The sequence below is a fragment of the Arachis duranensis genome, chromosome 5 (assembly GCF_000817695.3).
Source record: "Arachis duranensis cultivar V14167 chromosome 5, aradu.V14167.gnm2.J7QH, whole genome shotgun sequence".
Taxonomy (NCBI): Eukaryota; Viridiplantae; Streptophyta; class Magnoliopsida; order Fabales; family Fabaceae; genus Arachis; species Arachis duranensis.
In genome coordinates this window covers 11,942,859-11,960,432 of record NC_029776.3, presented here as the reverse complement: position 1 = coordinate 11,960,432, position 17,574 = coordinate 11,942,859, and the positions used below count along the sequence as shown (strand labels likewise).

The following is a 17,574-nucleotide window of genomic DNA, read 5'->3' as shown; positions in this document are numbered from 1 at the left end:
TTGTGTCTTATGATCATTAGTGTCTTAGTGTCTATGCCTTAAAGTTATGAATGTCCTATGAATCCATCACCTTTCTTAAATGAAAAATGTTCTTAATTGAAAAAGAGAAGAATTGCATGAATTTTGAATTTTATAACAGATTAATTATTTTGATGTGGTGGCAATACTTTGACTTCTGAATGTATACTTGAACAGTGCATATGTCTTTTGAATTTGTTGTTCATGAATGTTGGCTCTTGAAAGAATGATGAAAAAGGAGACATGTTACTGAGGATCTGAAAAATCATAAAAATGATTCTTGAAGCAAGAAAAAGCAGCGAATTCTAAAATAATAATAATGAAGTTGTGATCCAAGGCAAAAAGAGTGTGCTTAAGAACCCTGGACACCTCTAATTGGGGACTCTAGCAAAGCTGAGTCACAATCTGAAAAGGTTCACCCAGTTATGTGTCTGTGGCATAAATGTATCCGGTGGTAATATTGGAAAACAGAGTGCTTTGGGCCACGGCCAAGACTCATAAAGTAGCTGTGTTCAAGAATCATCATACTTAACTAAGAGAATCAATAACACTATCCGGATTCTGAGTTCCTATAGAAGCCAATCATTCTGGATTTCAAAGGATAAAGTGAGATGCCAAAACTGTTCAGAGGCAAAAAGTTACAAGTCCCGCTCATCTAACTGGAGCTAAGTTTCATTGATAGTTCGGAGTTTATATTATATTCTCTTCTTTTTATCTTATTTTATTTTCAGTTGCTTGGAGACAAGCAACAATTTAAGTTTGGTGTTGTGATGAGCGGATAATTTATACGCTTTTTAGCATTGTTTTTAGTATGTTTTTAGTATGTTTTAGTTAGTTTTTATTATATTTTTATTAGTTTTTATTTAAAATTCACTTTTCTGGACTTTACTATGAGTTTGTGTGTTTTTCTGTGATTTCAGGTATTTTCTGGCTGAAATTGAGGGACCTGAGCAAAAATCTGATTCAGAGGCTGAAAAGGACTGCAGATGCTGTTAGATTCTGACCTCCCTGCACTCGAAGTAGATTTTCTGGAGCTACAGAAGCCCAATTGGCGTGCTCTCAATTGCTTTGGAAAGTAGACATCTTGAGCATTCCAGCAATATATAATAGTCTATACTTTGCCCTAGATTTGATGGCCCAAACAGGTGTTCCAAGTTAGCTCAAGAATTCTGGCGTTAAACGCCGGAACTGGCACAAGAATGGGAGTTAAACGCCCAAACTGGCACAAAAGCTGGCGTTTAACTCCAAGAAAAGTCTCTACATATGAAAGCTTCAATGCTCAGCCCAAGCACACACCAAGTGGGCCCGAAAGTGGATTTTTATGTCATTTACTCATTTCTGTAAACCCTAGGTTACTAGTTCTCTACAAATAGGACCGTTTGCTATTGTATTTTTATCGGGGTAGCTATCTTTGAGTAGTTTTATGCTATCTTAGATCATGGGGCTGGCCTCACGGCCATGCCTAGACCTTGTTCTTATGTATTTTCAACGGTGGAGTTTCTACACACCATAGATTAAGGTGTGGAGCTCTGCTGTACCTCGAGTATTAACGCAATCACTATTGTTCTTCTATGCAATTCAGCTTATTCTTGTTCTAAGATATCACTTGTTCCTCAACTTGATGAATGTGATGATCCGAGACACTCATCATCATTCTCACCTATGAACGTGTGACTGACAACCACCTCCGTTCTACCTTTGATTGAGTGGATATCTCTTGGATCCCTTAATCGGAATCTTCGTAGTATAAGCTAGAATTGATGGCGGCATTCAAGAGAATCCGGAAGGTCTAAACCTTGTCTGTGGTATTCTGAGTAGGATTCAAGGATTGAATGACTGTGACGAGCTTCAAACTCGCGATTGTGGGGCGTTATTGACAGACGCAAAAGAATCAATGAATTCTATTCCGACATGATCAAGAACCGATAGCTGAATAGCCGTGCTGTGACAGAGCGCGTTGAACATTTTCACTGAGAGGACGGGATTGTAGCCACTGACAACGGTGATGCCCAACATACAGCTTGCCATGGAAAGGAGTAAGAAGGATTGGATGAAGACAGTAGGAAAGCAGAGAGACGGAAGGGACAAAGCATCTCCATACGCTTATCTGAAATTCTCACCAATGAATTACATAAGTATCTCTATCCTTATTTTATGTGGTTAGTTGTGCGAAGTTGTGATAAAGAGTTGAGATTGCAATTGAGCGTACCATGTTGATGGCGCCATTGATGATCACAATTTCGTGCACCAGACATCCAAGCAACCTTCTAGTCCCATTCAAGTGAGCTCTACCCCAATCCTTGCACTTCAATTTAGAGCATGCAACCATATTGAACCTTGCTTGACATCTCTTGCCACTAACCATCTTCCTCTTACACTTAATTCCACAAAGAGCTCTAAGTTGACCATCCGTCTCTAGTAGCCTATATTCAAGTGGGAAAGTAAGGATTAAAGGTAGGAATTTTACCCACTTGAATGTTGTATTGGATGGTGATGGCTTTGGAAGAGGTCTTGCAAGCTCCACTCCCTTGTGCTCTCCTTTGATTTCTTCTACCTCTTTGCAAGCTTCCTCAATTTGAACCTCTTCCTCTTGGTAGCTTTCTTCTAATTCAATCTCTTCTTCATTGCTTACCAAGGGCATGGGAGGTTGTGCATCTTCCTCTTCTTCCATATGTGAGGGTGGAAAGTTCTCGAATTCACTAGAGTATAAACTCCTTTGATTGATTTTCTCACTTTCTTCCATAGGATCTTGCATTGTATCTCTTGGGAAGAAATTTGCTTGTTCCTCTTCCTGGTTCTTGATCATCGTCTGCACATAATTCTCTATATTTTTGACACTTGTCTTTATATCGTGTAGGAATTCTTTCATGAGGAGCTCAAGATCTGATGGTATTTAAGATGAATAAGGAGATGGTGGCTCTTGATATGCATAAGAAGGAGATGCTTGTTCTTGATATGAATAGAGAGATGGTGGCTCTTGGTATGGATAGAAAGATGATGGTTCTTGATATGGATAGTGAGATTGTGGTTCTTGATATGAATATGGAAGTGGTGACTCTTGATAGTTGGAACATGGAGCATTGAAGTCTATTTGGTTTTGACCTTGCCAACCAAAATTTGAATAGTTCCTCCATCCATCATAATATGAGTCACTACTCGGGTGTGAGTAGTAGCCCATGTGATCTCTCTCCATTATTTTTCCTTAACACAAAACACCAAAAAGGATTAAACGCACCATGTGGTAAACGGGAAAGCAAAGAAGACAATTTTTTTTTTTAGAAAAATTACTACGGGAACACCAAACTTGATTTTAAAAATTAAGAAAGAAATTTTTTTTTTTTTGAAAAATAAAATAAATCAAAATAAATATTGATTTTTGTTTTTCGAAAAAANAAAAAAAAGGTATGGCGTAAGCAAAAAAAAAAGGGGGTAAATAAAAAAAAAGAAAATAACGTAAAGGAAAAAAAATTAACGTAAAGAGAGAAAAAAAAAAGAAAAATACCGTCAATTTTTTTTATTTTTTTTAAAAATAGATTTTAATGAAATTAAAAATAAAATGCCTAATCTAAGCAATCAAACAACTGATAGTTGTTAATCACTATCAATCTCCGTCAACGGCGCCAAAAACTTGGTGCGGTATTTTACAACCCACACTACTAACCGGCAAGTGCACCGGGTCGTACCAAGTAATACCTTACGTGAGTAAGGGTCGATCCCATGAGGATTGATGGATTAAGCAACAATAGCGTTTGATAAGATTAGTTAGGCAAGCAGAAAAGGGTTTTGAGATATTCAAAAGATTTAAATTCGAACTCAGAATATAAAAAGGATAGACAAATAAATAAATTGGGAATAAAATATTGAGAAAGCAGTTAAGGCTTTAGAGTTATCTATTTTTCCGGATTTACTTTTCTTACTAACTATTTTAATTATGTAGGATTTAATTTATGGCAAACTATATGTGACTAGACCCTAATTTCTTAGACCTTCCTAGTCTCCTCTAAAATTCATTAACTGCCAATTCCTTGGTCAATTAATTCCAATTAAATGGTACATGATTAAATTCCAGTTTGCATGCCACAAAAACTTTAATTACCCAATGAATAAAAGGATTATATGTCATGTATCCCGTTAAATCCAGATAATTAGAATTTAGGAGAATATGTTTTCAAGCTGTTGTTCAAGTATAGAGCTTTTCCAAGTTATACAAGAACTCAAATAGAAAGAGGGTCATACTTCCGTTCCACCCAAATTCATAAGATAAAGAACGAAAACAATTCTTAAATATAAATACAAAACATAAATTAAAATAGAAAAAGTAATAAAATCAATCCATACAAATAGACAGAGCTCCTAACCTTAACCGTGGAGGATTAGTTGCTCATGAAAAAGAGAGAAAATTAGGATTGTCAGTTCTTTTTCATCTGATGGCATCTAAATTCCTATTTATAACTAATCCTAATAAATTTAAAATCTAATTATCTAAAATTAAAAATAATATCTTTTCCTAAAAGATAAGATTTGAATTTAAATTCGAATTAATTAACAAATCTTCAGTTAACGGATGGGGACCACTTGATTTGTCCATTCTGCAGCTTCTAATCTGTGTTTTCTGGGCTGAAAACTGGGTCAAAACAGCCCAGAAATTGCCCCAGCATTTTCTGTATTATTACAGATCACGCATGTGACGCGTCCGCGTCGTCCACGCGCTCGCGTCATTTGTGCAGATTCCAGTCCACGCGTTCGCGTCAAGCACGCGATCGCGTCATTGCGATTTCTCCATTCCGCGCGGTCGCGTGAGCCATGCATCCACGTCGGTCTTCGCTGGTCATCTCTTTGGTTTCTTCTTTTTCTCTGCAGAAACTTCATCAAATCCCTCCGAATGCTACCTAAAATAAATAAAATTGCACAAAACTTAAACTAGCATCCATAGTGGCTAAAATATAATTAATTCTTAATTAAACTCAACAAATTAGATGTAAATTCACTAGAAAAAGATAGATAAGATGCTCACGCATCAACAAGTGCTCTTGGTAATTGACCATACAACTTGTTAGAATTAAAAACAATCCAGTGAAGGGCATTTCCTTTCACATAAGTTTGAGGAATATTGCCAGTCAGTTTGTTCCCTGCGAGCGACAAATATTGAAGAGATTGACTAAAACTTCCCAAACATGATGGAATCATGCCAACTAAGTAGTTGGAAGATAAAAACAGCAACTCATCCCAACTCAGAACACAACATAAAAAAATAGCAACTCTAGAATAAAATTTCAGAAAATTATGAACGAAATTAACTCAACAAACTCCACAGTAAAAAATTAAATCAACAAACAATAACCTCAGAAAATCCAGCTAATAAGCAAATCAATTTGAAACAAATAACAAGTATTATCAGAAATCATTGTTAAACCCTAAACCAGCAAGCAGACGCCGAGGAGATGGCTGTGAAGTGTGAAACTGCGAACAAAGTATTACTTATCGGCGGCAAGGTGGAAGGCGAGCAACGGCGACGACAGAGGACGCAACACCGGCGAATAGAGAGAAGGCAAGCTCGGCGATGACAATGACGTGGTGGCTGCGGGATGCTGTGGCGGCGGGCTGCTGTGGCTGCACGATTGGGGCTGCGGTGGCTTCTATGGTTCTCAGAGAAGAGAGGAGAGGATATGAGTTTGTGGCTCTGGGAAGAAGAAGAACAAATGGGCCCGGCTGCATTTGATTTAGGGTTCACTACTTAGTTTTGCCATTTTGCATTTTTCTTTTTTTTAATTTAGGGTTTATTTCCGAACTGGAAACCTTCTAAAAAACCGGACGGTTCTGTCGGTTCACCTGTTAACCACCGGTTTGACCTGTTCTGTAACCGGTTTTTTGCTAGTCAGTTTTTAGGCCTAACTGGATCGGCTTGGTGACTGGTTTTCGGTTAATCCGGTTGAACCAACCAGTCCAGTTCAGTTTTCAGAACCATGCTCATTATTAACAAATTATACAAGACCATTCAGAATAAATTTATAATACAAGAAACCAAAAAAAAGTACGTACTTGTTCAGAATTTCAGTTGGTTCTTGACAGATCTTCATGTTAGGAATAGAACTTGCCTCAACAGAAGTGGCTCGATTATTTCTTCGCGTTTTTACCATTGTAGTGAGAACAACAGAGACACAAGAGATGTTAGCATTAATGCTATTGATAACCAACTCTTACATTATTCGTACATAAACCATATACCTCACATACCCCCTAATTTTTCTATTTGATGTACCCCGATTTTTATACTGCTGCAGTATATTCTAACCAATATCCGACAACCATGCATCCATCACTATACAACATATTCCCACCATCATTTATTGTAAGTCCAATTGTCACAAATTTTCAGCCTCCTACTCTCTTATATCCTTTTCAATCTACTAATCCAAGAGATACAGATAAAATTCTTAAACTGCTAAAGTCTCCACAACATCATCAGTCTGACTCTGGTACATATAATAAGGCATCAAAACAGACAAGTGTACGTGATAAGAAGATATCTACGGGCAAGAGAAGAATTGTCTGGAATTCACATTTGTCTGAAAATAAGGTTGGTGTGAATGCTACCTCCATTAAAGACAACTTTTCAAAAAATAAAAAAACTCCACTAGGGACCTTGCACAAATCTCTAACTGAGGAGAAAAAGGCACTCTTAAAAAAGAGTACACCAAGTGGATATTCTATTAGCATGCCTACCCTAAACCAGAAAAAAATTGAGCACAATAAACGGAGAATTAAATGGCCATCTGTAAGTTCTCATATCACAAGCATTCGCATGAATCCTCTACGGTTACATAACTTAGTGATCTACCATTTTTTTTTGCAGTGGATCCCGATTTTATTTAAGCCTCCTGCATACATGGATTTGGATGACTTAGATATTAAAATGGCAACCTATGTGTTTGCACCAAATAAAAGAAGGTTAAATATCTCATTATCTATCTACTAAAAATTTAAAAAATAGTTCAATATTAATGTGATTCATATTTGTAGTGATGAGGTATTGGCGACAACAAACAAATTTAGCGGAACTCGTGACAATTTCAAGTCATTAATTCCCAAGGAGTGGGTACATGGGGATGTAAGTGCATAATTAAACTGCTATCTCTAGCATACTTTAATTCCTAATATATTTATTATTTACCACATAGGTGTTGGATTTGGTGGCTACTATGCTAACCATGCAGGAGAAAGAAATAGGATGTCAAACACACTGGTATTTGCCAGTTACGTTTTCGGTACGCAATGTCTTTTTCAGGCTTGTTACCATTTTTATTTATTTTATCTTATTACTTAATTGGTGTCACTGACTTAGCCCCTATTAAATTCAGCAATTCATACTGCAACGTGATACCAAAATTGAAGTTCTGTTGAAATATTATCAAAAAAAATTTATGAAAAAAGTTTATGAAGGTCTAAAAAAGGTATATGATTTATTGTATTTTTAATTTTTTTTATTATTTAATGACATTTATCTTTATGAACTGATCTATACCTTTTATTTTTTTAAAAAAAATTATATCTAGTAATATTCTAATACGTGAAAGTTGGTACTAGATTTTTTTACATGTTAATGAGAACAATACACATTAGTATCTGGTTATTTTTTATTTGTGCAATCATCAAATAATTTTGCTAAACTCCCTACCGATTGCTATAGATAAAGAGCAAAAGAGATCGAGTATAGTAAAGCTGGTAAATTAACTTTTTCCATTTTCACTTTTATGACATTTTTTTAGGTTTCAAATATCGTCCTTTATTTAATTTTTTTCCTATATAAATAGGCAAAATATCTGGAAGATATGCTTAAGTATGACTCGTTCTATAAATACAACACTTCGTTCAGGCCAAGGATACTTGATTTTGCATTTGTGGATATGCTAGAAACAGGAAAATAAGCTCCTGGCTTGTAAGAAATATCTGTATTTGTGTTTTTCTCTTTCAAATTTTTATCTGCATAAGCTAACCGCGTCTTATTTAACACAGTAATGATTGTGGGGTATGGGTGGCAACCTGGATGATAAACTACAGGAAGACGTATAGTTATACAATAAATGTAATTTTCTTTTGCTAAAAAAAAATGCAAAGTTCTGAAAACGATTCGAACCGATTGGTTGAACCGGTCAAATCGTGAACCGAAGGAAAAAACGGTTCTGACCAAGATTCTGAAAACCAGTTCGAACCGTCAACCGGTATAAAAAGAGAATCGGTCATATATCAAAACCAAAAGATTCATAAACCGTCGTTGGACCATCGAACCGGTCGGTCGAACCGAACCAGGACCCGACCGATTTTCTAAAATTTGCTCAAAACGGTGCCGTTGGTTAGTGGAACCCAAACCAGTAACCAAAACCAATATTCTAAAAATCAGACCGAACCGATTGATCGGACCGGATTAACTGCGAACCGGCAGCATTAACGGTCCGGTCAGGCATATAAAACCACTAATCAGAAAACCGGCAAAAAACCGTTGAACCGGTCGGTCAGACCGAACCAGAACTCGGCCGGTTTACACAAAAGAAGGTGAGCTCCTTGGTTTCTTTCTCCCGTTCTCCCTTTCTTTCTTTCAGTCAGAGAAATCACACAAACGCAACCACAAAACCCTAGCACTGTAAGCCTACACCACCGCCACAAGGAGTGGCATACTGCCGCCGTCTGTCGCACTCAAAGTTCGCCATCCGTCATCTAGCTTCCCTCGTGCTCCAAGTCTTCAACCCCTGTTCGCTGTCACCGATCGCGGTTGCTTCCTCGAGCTCGGCATCCGTCGTCTTTGTCTGCTCAGCCGCGCTTCCGTCGCCGTTTGTTTGCCGTTCACGGCAGCGTCTTCGTCCGCGTTCGCTCGGCGTTCACCGTTCGCGTTCACTCGCTGTTCACCGTTCGAGTTCGCGTTCATCTGGAAGCCACGTTGCTCTGCTTCAAACTCTGCGACCAACCCGCGCCTCCACTCAGCCGTCGAACTGCTCTCTGTTGTCCCCCCGTGAGTTTCCTAAACCCGCCACCAGACAATACACTCACACAACAACCCGCCTCCAGACAATACACTCACACAACACCAATACTCTTCTTCAAACTCTGCAACTTCTGATTTCTATTACAATAAGTAATTATTTGATTTGGTAGTAGTTTGGATTTTTTCATAGACTAAATTAAAGTTACAATAGTTATGTTCTCTTCTCTATCACATTGAAATTAAGCATTGAATTCTCTTGTTTCGTTTTAATTTTACCGCACTCAACATGTTTGATGAAATGCTTTTACCATATTTCTGGTTGGTTTTATAATTTCTAGCTTTTAGAAACATATTAAGTTGATTGCATGTGAAATTAGAATAATTGGATCATAGTAATTAGGAAATTTTAGCGGTACAAATAGTATCTTTGCAGAAAACATGTTAGCATGATGATTCCACTTGCATTAGTGTTCTTCTGGTAAATTTTTTAACTATTATTGTGAACTTGTTAATTTGCTAACTGTTCTTGTGTTCTTCTGTTACTTTTAATTTTTTTGTTTTGTTGTGATTCTCTGTTCTTGAATTTGTTAAGTTGATAATTTGGTAAATTATTGAGCTGCTGTTGTTTTAATTTGTCAAATTGTTAGGTTGCTGCGACTTAATTTGTTGGATTTTCTGTTTAGGCCTTGTTCTTGTTTATTTGCTAAATTGTTGTTGTGTATTTATTGTTTATTTGCTGGATATTGGTGATCATTATCTTTGAGATTATTTACTATGCAGGTTTAGTGTCATCACTGTTTTGGAATGTTTTATAATGTACTCATGTTTGTTGCTGTTTTGTAATTGCTGGTAGCAGGTTTAGTGTGATTATTGGTTAATGTTTTGTAATGTTTGGTGCTGAATGCTGATTGTTGAGTTCAATTACTTATCCCTGCAGCAAAGCATTAGAATCAGTTCATAGATTCATAGGTTGAACAAAGTTTCATTTGGTTCAGAAAGTGGTGGAATAAAGTCATAAACTTATAAAGTTTCTCTATGATATAATATCTACTAGTCATTGATTAAGCAGTTTCTACTTATTATATCTGTTTCATGAGTCTGATTGCACTGTCTGCTTTCGGTTTGCAGCATGGTATGAGAAGCGCCAAATGAAAAAGATATATTACCCTCTTGAAGGACTTCTTGCCCTCTACTTGGGTTTTGAATGGATTCAAGTAATCTTCTTAGCTTTACATTTTATATAATCTTTTGAAAATATTTTTCTGTTTTGTGTAAGATTTTCAAGGATAAACTAATTGGCAATGGTTATGTGACAGACAAATAACATTCTAGCTCCCATTATCACACATGGCATATACTCAACGGTTATATTGGGACATGGCCTTTGGAAAATTCATGACCACCGGCGTAGACTACAGCAAAGAATCCAACAGCTCAAATCAGAAGAAAGATATTCCAAGTAGATTTTGAAATACCATCCATGGCTGACACAGCTTGATGAAAAATTGTATATGTATTAGAGTTGTTAATCTTGTAAAGGAAAGTTGTATAATTATGTTAGTTGAGATCTCTTACATACAGAATAAGCAAGTTCTGATTACAAAATTTTCGAGTTATGAATGTTTTCCAATAAAATGGGGGAAAATATTTGGTGAAACAAATAGCACATTTACTGTTCCATTTAAATTATCCATGGAACGTTTTATTTGAACCACTAGCGATCATGGGGTGAATAATTCACCATGTGACATAGTGGGGTAGTATATATCCTTTACGGTTCTCCAATGTTGGCTGGGCTAAATAAGAGACAAAAAAAGACATACAAGTTAGGTGCTGGTTAAAGTCAAGCTGTAAACGCAAAAGAAAGTAGGTAAATAGATAAGCATCTAAACAATGTTACATAAGATTCTTCATAAAGAAAAGGAATTTATTTTGGGTAGATAAAACTGAAAATTTTAATTAAACATTTTTCACATGGAGCATTATATATCACCCAAAAAGGAAAAGAAAATACATATTAGTAATAGTATAAAACAACATATAACTTAGATAATAGTGTACTAAGTCAACTATTTTCATAAGACTAGTGTAGAAATCAATACCACCAAACTTCTACTTCATACATACAATGAATACAGAGTCACTTAAGGTCTTCCTTCAGCTTTAGCAGGAGTGACATATTTATAGGCCGTGGAATGCTAGAATGAAGTTCAACTAGTAGTCTCAATCTTCCTCTAACTGAGCGATGATGCTTGCAAAAACTCGATACCCTTGAGACATATCCGTAAAAAGGCAGTACTCATTCTGGGCATGGTATGTAGCCATTAGACCTAATTGTAACATGAAACGTAAGTGAGTAACTTGTTTCTTATCTACATCAAGATTCAACGTGTATAAATTTGTTCTTAGGAAGGCCATACCATATCCAGCAGTTTGGACATCAAAACCTTCATCCTGCGGTAGATAAAATAAGAGTTCAAGTAAGGGATCTGAGTGCTAACTGCCTACAACTAGAAAAGATTTTTAATTTTTGCCGAGCAATGAGAATGTATTATCACCTGTAGCTCCCGAATGAGTGGCAAGCTTCCAGTAATTGAGTAAGGCTTCACATGCCCAACTACTTCAGTTGCTTTGGACAAAACATGGTAGCCTCTGGAATTAAGATCACAAGCTATTCCATAATTTGCCTCATCAAAAGTTAGAGTAATGTTGTAGAAGAATGCAAAGGAAGCCTTAATAGCTACACATACGTGAAAATTAAAAATCAAGGGATCCAAACCTTAATAGCTATATATAGTGGAGGATAAATAAGTCAAACCTTCCCCTTAAGTCATCATCAGGCAAGACATATTTTGAAACATGACCCCGTGTTTCTAGCTTATGTATGTTGAGATTAATGTTGTCCACATATTCTTGCAGCTTTGTCACTACATCCTTCACACTGAACAAAGTATTAGACCGCAGGATATGCTTGAAAAATCATTGAAATATCTGATTCTCACATGTTTTCTTCTACCTTTAAGCTATCGAGGAGCTGATGTATTCCTGCTAGCATTCTCTCTCATAAGCAGGGCTAGCTATGAAAATGTTGCCAAGAAAGTAAGATTGGTATATACTTATTATTATTATTGTTCTTTTTTCTCTCTACTGTAGACTAGTTTTTTCTTTTCCTCCTTTTCCAGTGGATTCCTGAGTTGAGGCATTATGCTCCTGGTGTTCCAATTATTCTTGTTAGAACAAAACTTGGTTAGATTCTTGTTCTTTCTTTACCTTCTTGATGTTTGATGCCCTTGTTATCTACCTGATAACCTTCAGCATGATAGTAGTTCCGTGATCCTGTGAAGTTTCATCTTATTATCATACTAATTGCTGTCTTTTACTCATACTGTGTTTCTTTTATTATTAGAAATTTGGGGAATAGATTCTGGATTCCAATGTCATTGCTGTTATTTTTTCCCTTTGATTGCTTGTTATTCAGTAGTGGTTTAGAGAAGGAAGTTCATCCTCGAAGGTTATCTAATTCATGACTTTAATCAAGAATTGATTCAGATATACCAAACCATTTCATGGAATGCTTTCTTAATTTTTCCCTTTACCTCCTTGTTTAACTAAAAGGCTAATGTAATGATTGTTTTAAAAACTAAATTGCTGTTGATAAATTTTGAAAAAACCTTAATTTATGAAGAGTATTAGGAAGTTTAAAGTGACAGAAGATTGCTACTACCTAACATGAGTAATTTGCCGTGGTGGAGCCTAGGGATGCCGCTGGCCATAAAGCACCTGCATCTGAAGACAAAAAGGGGAATAATTCGAGTTCCACTTTGCAGGCTGGTTTACCTCTCAAACTCAGGTCATGAATGAGTCTCAAGCGAGAAACAAGAATGAAGAGATAATAGCAAAGGTCACAAACTGGAGCACCCCTAAGGAACACACCCCTCTGAAGAGCCTCTTAGGTGAGGCTGCTCACAGCCACAGCCCAAGTTCTCCAAATTTGGAAGAGAACTTGGCAAGCAGAAAGAATAGTAAACTTCCACAAAACAATGGTTCTGGATTGACAACTGTTAACTCCATTCTAGGTCCTGATTCGCCTTCAGCTCAATCTCTGATAAATGACGCTGCAAAAGAATGGAACTCACCGGCAAGATATCCTACGGAAATGAAGAGGGAAAAGAGGAAAGCCAAGAGCAGACCATATTGGATACAATTAGTATGTTGTTCATCAGTGGATCTTCAGAGAAGGCAAAAACTGCCATATGATGGTTATGGTTATAGTTATAGTTATTTTCATGCTATTTGGGGTCTTGTCTGCTTCTAGAGTTGAGATACATATTTTGATCATGCGTCTCATTCTATTGAACTGGGTAGCCTCCTAGAAGTTTGGTTGTATATTTGAAGCATGTTCAGTTGCCATTATTGTTTATGTTATTTTAATGTATCATTATCATGGCTTTGGTGCCTTGTTATATATTGAAAATCAAGAAAACATTGTGATCTTGTGAGCTTTACAAATAGGGAGGATTTTAGTCCAATATGTAAGGACTCAACCTTTTATTATTGTTGTGTTTTGAACTTCCATCCAAAAACTGTTAGACGTTTTGAAGTACATAAATAAATAAATACTGTCAATAATAAGCTCGCTATTTGGTCCATAAAAATACATGTGAAGCAGAAGAAAATAAATTCATAATCATAATCTTTTTCTTATGTGCAACTGATATAAGAATGATCCAATGTATATACATGTAAGCAGAAGAACAACATCTCAACCTTGTGAACATTGAACCATTACGTTCTAAATCAAGAAGTTCATTAATCATTTAATTGCACGTATAACATTGTAGAAGTTCATTAATCAAGAAGATTATCGACATGACTGATCTCACATATAGATAAAACTGATAAACTACAGACAGATACATAAGAACAAACAATGTTATTCAACCAACTTAACACAAAATCACTTGGTTATTATTCTCATCAAACTCATTGTGCTATTTTATAAATGTCTTCATATTCCACAACTTTGAGTACCCTGCCATCATAGGCACCTCTCTCTATCTGCACCTTTGCACAAAAATGATCCGTATCCACTCCCAAAAGTTTCGCAGTTGATCCACGATATGCACCATTGACAATTTTTACACGGCCCCCAACTTGTAGAATCACAGTTTCAAGCTCTTCCTGATCGACTCTCAGCACATGCTTGCTTTCAAGCATATCAATTTCCCCAACATATTTGTCAATCACCTTTCTCACCACACCCTTTTGCTTGTAGTACCCCTTCTCTGCCAAGGCCTTGCTCATAACCTTAACAATGATTCCCTCACGCAACCAATAGTCCTTCCTGTTGATTTTCTCTTTTTTCTTCTCCTCCTCCCTTATCAATTCTTCCAAGGTTGAGCCGAGCTTTAATTTCAAGCATTCCTTACTGTATATAGTCATAAGAAGCTTTGCCAAGAACATCCTGGAGCCTTCCAACGAAGCTTCCATATGCCGGCAACAACATGTTTTCTACGGATACTATTATCTCTTTCCGTATTTCATAGCTGCCAAACCATTTAGACTAAGTGCAACATATTTCCTCAAATTGAATGTTGAACAACTTTAACTTCTCTTTCATGGACTCAATTTCTACATCTTTTGCCAGTGATTCGTTGTTGTTGTCTAGCTTCAACAAGCCTAGCACCTCATTCCATGAGCTTCTTTGATAGTCTTCAAGGTTTTGCTGGAATTTTTTTGTGTGCTTTTGTATCCAATCATCACCCAAAATTTCAGTGAAACTATATCGTTTGACTCTGCCAAAGTCTATCAATCAAGCAGTACTCATTCTGGGCATGGTATGTAGCCATTAGACCTAATAGTAACATGAAATGCAAGTGAGTAACTTGTTTCTTATCTACATCAAGATTCAACGTGTATAAATTTGTTCTTAGGAAGGCCATCCAGTAGTTTGGACATCAAAACCTTCATCCTGCGGTAGATAAAATAAGAGTTCAAGTAAGGGATCTGAGTGCTAACTGCCTACAACTAGTAAAGATTTTTAATTTTTGCCGAGCAACGAGAATGTATTATCACCTGTAGCTCCCGAATGAGTGGCAAACTTCCAGTAATTGAGTAAGGCTTCACATGCCCAACTACTTCAGTTGCTTTGGACAAAACATGGTAGCCTTTGGAATTAAGATCACAAGCTATTCCATAATTTTCCTCATCAAAAGTTAGAGTAAGGTTGTAGAAGAATGCAAAGGAAGCCTTAATAGCTACACATACGTGAAAATTAAAAATCAAGGGATCCAAACCTTAATAGCTATATATAGTGGAGGATAAATAAGTCAAACCTTCCCCTTAAGTCATCATCAGGCAAGACATATTTTGAAACAGGACCCCGTGTTTCTAGCTTATGTATGTTGAGATTAATGTTGTCCACATATTCTTGCAGCTTTGTCACTACATCCTTCACACTGAACAAAGTATTAGACCGCAGGATATGCTTGAAAAATCATTGAAATATCTGAATCTCACATGTTTTCTTCTACCTTTAGAGAATTACTTTGCAAATGAAATATACTAGTAAAACAAAGAATAAAAAATTGGATCCAAAGTTCCAAAAAGAGCACAACTTTGGCCATATTATAAGATGTTGCTTACTTGTAAAATGGGGTTAACCTGCAACACACAAAATAAAAACATCACTAATGCCATATCAAAACCATTCCTAAAAGAAAAATCTAGATTGATTGTAATTTCCTAGAGCATAAACCTAACATCTCCTGAAATAGTACATTCCCCTGAAATTTGGTTGATTCCACCTCCAGGATCTACAGTAGAAAATATAATCATGAATATTGAAGATCTTATATTAAAAAAGAAGTACTAAAGTAATGATTTGAGCCCACAAACTTATAGCTCCATTGGGTTGGTTTCATGGTTGATGCGGTGGCAAACCCATAGATCTTTGGGGCTATGGTCTCAGGTTAATAAGGGGGGCTTCTATTATCTACTAGTACGACGGATTCTAGATTGGTCTCAGGTTAATTGGTTTTCACATCTTTAGCCATCAGTGAACAAGTATTCAAAAATAATTTCGGAATTGATAATGTAAATCACCTATTAATTCTTTTATGGACGGACAAAGTTCAATATGAAGTTCCATGCTGAAGTATAGATATAAGTAAAGGAATGCAAAAACTGAGTTTGTATTGTGAATGGAATTAAGTCCAATACCTGAGATCATATGATTATATACAAACCCGTACACTCTGAGATAACTAACTGCCAGCAGGCACTAACAAACTATAACAGCTATAACTGACTCCAACGGATGGAGAGCATCAAGTTGATCTTCATGAGTTGAATAGTTAGGCATCCAAGGAAGAAATTGAGGAGCTCAGCTTCAAAGCCAAGATCAATTTGCCTTGACAGGGACAAAGACATGAAAGCAAAAGAAGCACTCGAAATCATGCTTAGTAGGTCTGATTTTCCATTGTTAGATTTATTACAAATTAACTAACAACAATTATTCAATAATTGTTATAAAAAAATTACCTAGAAGCTAGAAGTCCTAGAACAGAGCAGAGTAGATCCTGGGCAAGAGGGGGACAAGGGCACGACCGAAGGGATGACAGGTGGAACAGAGATAGCGCCGGCGACGATGGAACAGAGCTGCTCGACGGAAAAAGGAGGCGAGCCCGGCGACGATGGAACCGAGCTGCGCGACGGTGCTTTCAAAGCTGAAACAGTAGCTGCACAATGGTGGAACAAAGCTGCACGATAACGACGGTGGCTTCGAAGCTCGTTTCGGCGACGGCGGCGGGAGATGGACGGAGGCGAGGGAGTGAGATCGATGACGGAGAGAGGAAGGAGGAGCTCGAAGGTGATGGGAGGGATGAGTTCGCGTTTAGCCATTGTGTGGAGCTAAGGTTGTTGGGTTGGGTAATTAGCTAGGGCATCCCAGCAAAATGATGGCATCTTGCGTGCGACGTACAGTGAGACAGATGAGAGAGATCGAGTAGCAGAGAAAGAGGATAGGAAGAGGAGAGAAGAAGATGAAGAAGACAATTTTGATTTTTTATTTTTTTAATATGTTTAACACAAATGAAGAATAATTTTGATTTATTATTTTTTTAATATATTTTTGTTTTGTTGTTTTAATTATTTGAAATTATAATATTAGGATTAATTGAATTCTAAAATTTGATTAATTTAAAAGGATATTTTTGTCTAATCAAATAAAAGAAGGATGTTTAAGTTTTTTTATAAAATTAAATAAATAAATATTTTTTATTTTTATTTAATTAAAAGGATATTTTAGTAAAAGTGGTGATATACTATATATTTAAAAAAGAAAAAATTAAATGTTGACGTGGAAAATAAATTCCACATGTCTTATTGTTATTTGTCTATATTTTAAACGTATTGATACATATAAATTTATTATCGTACTACAGCAAACACCTTTCAACTAAGAGTTTATATATTGATATCTTTTTTTTTTTTTGGGTTACATCATACAATGTTGATATTTAAATTATTATTATCGTTCTTGGTAAAAGAAACATATGTATTTGATTTAATTTTTGGGT

At 36.3% G+C, this 17,574-nt stretch overlaps 1 protein-coding gene across 11 annotated transcripts; it reads right to left on the bottom strand.

Annotated features, from left to right (window-relative positions):
* Nucleotides 1-10,951: 10,951 nt before the first annotated feature.
* LOC107488077 (KIN17-like protein) lies at nt 10,952-17,049 on the bottom strand. Of its 11 annotated transcripts, XR_002375241.2 has the most exons (7): nt 16,538-17,049; nt 16,217-16,406; nt 15,753-15,810; nt 15,641-15,658; nt 15,071-15,453; nt 11,416-11,449; nt 10,955-11,325 (listed from the first exon to the last, which is right to left on the bottom strand). XR_002375241.2 is itself a non-coding variant. In XM_021142200.2 (3 exons), the coding sequence occupies exon 3, from the start codon at nt 14,483-14,485 to the stop codon at nt 13,979-13,981; it is 507 nt and encodes a 168-aa protein (XP_020997859.1). In that variant the 5' UTR covers nt 14,486-14,966; nt 15,071-16,406; nt 16,538-17,049; the 3' UTR covers nt 13,773-13,978. The 11 variants fall into 11 exon arrangements, 1 of the variants encoding a protein (XP_020997859.1); XR_008009471.1 differs by lacking the exon at nt 15,071-15,453 and adding an exon at nt 11,554-11,936 and having other exon boundaries at nt 10,952-11,325; nt 15,753-16,406; XR_002375238.2 differs by having other exon boundaries at nt 10,954-11,325; nt 15,753-16,406.
* Between the last annotated feature and the right edge of the window lie 525 nt (nt 17,050-17,574).